This window comes from Acanthisitta chloris, unplaced genomic scaffold (genome assembly GCF_000695815.1).
Source record: "Acanthisitta chloris isolate BGI_N310 unplaced genomic scaffold, ASM69581v1 scaffold22638, whole genome shotgun sequence".
NCBI classification, from domain to species: Eukaryota; Metazoa; Chordata; class Aves; order Passeriformes; family Acanthisittidae; genus Acanthisitta; species Acanthisitta chloris.
Genome location: NW_008686816.1, coordinates 13,132 through 18,309, shown reverse-complemented (window position 1 = coordinate 18,309; position 5,178 = coordinate 13,132). Strand labels below are relative to the sequence as shown.

General features: G+C 48.7%; 1 protein-coding gene across 1 annotated transcript in view; it reads left to right on the top strand.

Annotated features, from left to right (window-relative positions):
* Positions 1–1,475: 1,475 nt before the first annotated feature.
* RBBP4 (retinoblastoma binding protein 4) overlaps positions 1,476–5,178 on the top strand; it is a 6,861-nt gene continuing 3,158 nt past the window's right edge. The window contains exons 1-5 of the mRNA XM_009080354.1: positions 1,476–1,619; positions 2,535–2,680; positions 3,555–3,728; positions 4,356–4,471; positions 4,597–4,757. Coding sequence (XP_009078602.1) covers positions 1,561–1,619; positions 2,535–2,680; positions 3,555–3,728; positions 4,356–4,471; positions 4,597–4,757 — 656 coding nt within the window. The 5' untranslated portion in view covers positions 1,476–1,560. The remainder of the gene's footprint in view (positions 1,620–2,534; positions 2,681–3,554; positions 3,729–4,355; positions 4,472–4,596; positions 4,758–5,178) is intronic.

The following is a 5,178-nucleotide window of genomic DNA, read 5'->3' as shown; positions in this document are numbered from 1 at the left end:
GACATGGCCGCGGGGGCCGCGCGGGGAGCTCAGCCAGCGCCGGGAAGGGCACATGGAGACTCCGCGGAGTCCGGTGGGAATGGGTCGTGGAGCCTTCACAGAGCCCACCGGGAATGGCTCATGGGATCCCACCGGGAATGGCCCACGGAGCTTCCAATGATCCCACCGGGAATGGCCCATGGAGGCTCCGTAGATCCCGCCGGGAATGGTCCATGGGATCCCACCGGGAATGGCTCATGGAGCTTCCAAAGATCCCGGTGGGAATGGCCCGTGGAGCCTTTGTAGATCCCACCGGGAATGGCCTATAGAGCATACTCGGCTGCCCCCGGGTATGGCTCATGGAGCATTCTCAGATCCCACCGGGAATGGCTCATGGAGCATCCTCAGCTCCCCCCGGGCCTGGCCCCGGTGCCTGCCCGGGCAGCCCGTGGAGGGTCTGTGCCCTCCCTGCTGGGCAGGTAACTGGGAGGGCTGTGCCCGGTGAGGGATGGACCAAGTGGTGTCTCCGGTCACAGCCACGTTCTATGGGAGTGTTCCCATCCCACGGGGCTGTTCCCATCCCACGGGGGTGTTCCCAATACGTGGCTGAGCTCCTGTTCCCCTGGGGTATTCCCATTGCCCAGGGAGGCTGTGGCTGCCCCAACCCTGACAGTGTTCAAAGTCAGGTTGGATAAAGCCTTGAGCAACCTGCTCTGGTGGGAGGTGTCCCTGCCCAGGGCAGGGGTTGGCACTGGATTATCCAACCCCTTAACATCCTATGATTCCTCCCTTTTCCCTGGGTGAGCCCCTGTTTCCGTGAGGGTGTCCCTGTCTCATGTCCCTGTCTGTCAGTTCCACTGGGAAGTTCCCATTCCATGGATGAACCCCCCCAGGTCTGCCCACTTTCCTCTTCCTGCAGCAAGGGCTGGTGGCAGATGGGCAGAGGAAGTATGTGAGAGCAACAAGGAGCCTTGGAAAACTGGAATTTTGGGAACTAGTAGTTCCAGGCTGCACCTAGACCTGTCTGGTTAGCAGCAGTGCCTGATCTCCTGCATTGAAACACAAGGCTGGGGGTTGTCTCTGTGGTACTCTGTGCCCTGAGAGTCAGAGTTTTGTTGTGCTGCTTCTAACAACATCCTCAGAATCATCCCAGAATGGTTTGGGTTGGAAGGACCTTAAAGCTCATCCAGTTCCACCCCCTGCCATGGGCAGAGACACTTTCCACTAGCCCAGGTTGCTCCAAGCCCCATCCAACCTGGCCTGGAAGATTCCCAGGGATGAAATTTGATGCAGTTAATAATATTCACATTATTCCTATTATTTCTGAGCTTTGTGTTCAGAAACAAAGATTAAAACATGCAAAGGGGATTTTAATCCTGTAACCAGCAGAACAGTCTGGCAGCAAACAGGGTGTGATGTAGTCAATCCATTGCCTGTAAATGAATTCAGAAAGGGTAATTAGTTGTCTGTGTTTCTTTTCCAACCACTTCAGCAGCCTTTGATGATGCAGTGGAGGAACGTGTGATCAATGAGGAGTATAAGATATGGAAGAAGAACACTCCCTTCCTCTATGATCTGGTGATGACCCATGCCCTGGAGTGGCCCAGCCTCACTGCCCAGTGGCTTCCTGATGTCACGAGGTAAACTGACCCTTTAGCTTTCTTTTACAAGCAGAATAAATAGTAAATCCAGGATCAGATTTTGTTAAACTGAGGCAGGACGTGATTCCTTTCTGTCTGAATCACCCAACAGCGAATTGGGGACTGTCACACACCAGAGCACAGAGCTTTTAGTTTGGGAAAATACCTTCTGTTATTGAGAAGGTATTTTAACCCATTTGATTTCCACGTTTCCAGCTTCATCCTCCTCTTTAATTAGCAAAAAAAAACCCAGTCAAAAGTAGAATTAGATAAAATTTCTGTGGAATAACTCATGGTACAACCATCATTTTGTCCTAAGCTTCCATAACCGTGTTCTGCTCATGGTGGATGTTCTTTCCCCTCAGAGCTGTGCTCAAGTTGCTGCTAAAGCCTCTTAGGGGAAGGGGAATGGTGCTCTCTTGTGCTGAGAGAGTTTAGGTTGAGATCACAGAATCATGGAATGGTTTGGGGTTGGAAGAAAACCTAAAGCTCATCCAGTTCCACCCAGGGACACCTTCCCCCAGCTCAGGTTGCTCCAAGCCCCATCCAACCTGGCCTGGAACACTCCCAGGGATGGAGCAGCCACAGCTGCTCTGGGAAATCCATTCCAGTGCCTCAGCACCTCCTAGGGATGAATTTCCTCCTAATATCCCAACTGTCCTTGCCCTCTGGCAGTGGGAATCCATTTCCTGTGTCCTGTCCCTCCTGGCCCTTGTCCCAAGTCCCTTTGCATGAGATCCTGAGCCGTGGTAAGTGATTTCCTCTGCAGGAAGTGACTTTGCAATTGGAACAGGAAGCAGCAATCAATTGACAGCTTATTATCAGTGCCATAAAAAAAAAAAAACCAAAAAAATCACCTCAACTTGAACTCAGCCCAATATTTATGACTCCTCTCTGGTTTCTCTTGCCTTGCAGACCTGAAGGCAAAGATTTCAGCATCCACAGGTTAGTCCTGGGCACACACACCTCTGATGAGCAGAACCACCTGGTGATAGCCAGTGTGCAACTGCCCAACGACGATGCGCAGTTTGATGCTTCACACTATGACAGTGAGAAAGGAGGTGAGAGCCTAGAGCTGGGTTTGGACCTGATTTCCCTTCCCAACAGAAAAATCTCTCCTCAAAGTTCAGGCAGCAAAGTTTCAGGGTTTGCTTCTAAACTGATCAATTTATTCTGACTATTAATATATTTCTGAGTGGTTTTTCCTTAATAGGGAGATGAAGAGACAAAATTTTCCCTTTAACAGGCAAAACTCCTTGTATTTCTAAGTGGTTTCTCCTTAATAGGGAGATTAAGAGACAAAATTTTCCCTTTAACAGGCAAAACCCCTTTTTTTTGTGTGTTTGTAATGTCCTATTGATCTAGCACTGAAGGTGGGAGGCTTATTGCAAAAATATTTCTGTGGGGAAACCTCATCCCTCCCTATTCCCCAACAGAAATTGGCATTGAATCCCACACAGTGTTGCTGAGTGGTGTTTTTATTGTCATTTTTGCCTGAAATAAATTCTTCCAGTGAGAAAGTTGCTCAGGTGAAAGAATATTTTAGAGCAGTGTAACTCTGCAAGCATTCCTCACTTGTCTTGAGTCCTGCTGCTGACAGCTGTGCCAACCCCTCAGGGCTAAAGAGTGTGTTTTATTCAGTGTATCAGCCTTGAATTTGATGCTTTCTGTCACCTTTGTCAGCACTGCCACGAGTCAGGCATGTCAAAAATCCTTATTTTAGCCAGAATGGTACAATTCTGTGAGATGCTAAGTTACTGTGACTTTCTGTGTGAAGATAAAGGAGCTTTAGCAAGTTGATTTCAAGCCCAATTTGTGTTCACTTTGTCTATTCTGCAGTGAGTCCTTGGCAGTAGCAGGAACTGAGCCTGAATCTTTGTGTCTCGATCTGAAGTTATTTTATTACTCACAACTCTTGAATTCTTCTACTTCTAGAATTTGGAGGCTTTGGATCAGTTAGTGGAAAAATTGAGATTGAAATCAAGATCAACCACGAGGGAGAGGTGAACAGAGCACGGTACATGCCCCAGAACCCTTGTATCATTGCCACCAAGACTCCATCCAGTGATGTCCTTGTCTTTGACTACACCAAACATCCTTCCAAACCAGGTGTGTCCTGCAGAGAGCAGCCAGGAGAGGCTGATGGGGTGAAAAGGAGGTGCAAAAATCATGTGGATTCTGTATCAGTTGGGATTTTAGGGGAAGTCTCTAGTGTAAGAGGTGTGTAAAGCTTGGACACTTGTATCCAGATGTCTCCAGTGTATCCATGGAGAGGTAAATCTTATAACTCATGTGCTTTCACTGCTTGTTTTGTCACCTCACTCAGTGTTTGGGGGGTGGAAGGTGTTTTGGGGAACTCTGGTGTGTTTGTTGGGTAGCTGAGCTGTTCCCCTGATAAGTTCTGAAGGTATGAAGTCATTTACCTATGAGCTCATCAAGACTGTATAAAGTAACAAGTTTTGCCACTTGTGTGGAGGATCAGAAGTGCCTTTCTCACTTTAGAAGTGCGGTTGGGAATGAGGAGAGAAATGTATCCCATATATTGGAGAAGTTTTCTGAGCAGAAACAGATGAGCTGCTGTTCCTCCATCCATCCAGAGCAGGTGACTCAGGCTCCTGGGCTGCTGAAAATGGCAAAGCAAAGTGTAGTGAACACAGTAAAATGTACTGCCAGGAATTCCAGGCTGTGCTGGAAATGACACCAAGCACTGGAGGTTTCACACCTGTCTCCTTACAGATCCCTCTGGAGAGTGTAACCCTGACCTGCGTCTCCGTGGGCACCAGAAGGAAGGTTATGGATTGTCCTGGAACCCAAACCTCAGTGGGCACTTGCTTAGTGCTTCTGATGATCATGTGAGTATTAAACACAGCTGGGGCATTCTGTATCCCTTGGGAAAGCCAAAGATGTTCTTCCTTTTGAGGGGAAAGGAAAGGGAGTGTCTAAAGATGTAATTCCTTATGTTTTTGTTGTTTTAAAGACCATTTGCCTGTGGGACATCAGTGCTGTTCCAAAGGAGGGCAAAGTGGTGGATGCAAAGACCATCTTCACAGGACATACAGCAGTGGTGGAAGATGTATCTTGGCACCTGCTCCATGAATCCCTGTTTGGATCTGTTGCTGATGATCAGAAGCTCATGATGTAAGTGGGGGAACCTCTTCACAAACCAAATGATTCTGACCCTCTGGTTATCATAGAATCAACAAGATTGGAAAAGACCTCAAAGATCACCAAGTCCAATCCTACTGTGGTTACCAGACCATGGCACTAAGTGCCACATCCAGTCTCAGCCTAAAAACCTCCAGGGATGGTGAATCCACCACCTCCCTGGGCAGCACATTCCAATGCCTGAGCACTCTCTCTGAAAAAAATCTCTTCCTAATATCCAACCTAACCCTCCCCTGGCAGAGCTTGAGTCTGTGCCCTCTTGTCCTGGGAGAGGAGACCAACCCCCACCTGACTCCAACCTCCTGGCAGGGAGTTGCAGAGGGTGCTAAGGTCTCCCCTGAGCCTCCTCTTCTCCAGGCTGAACACCCCCAGCTCCCTCAGCCTCTCCTCATGG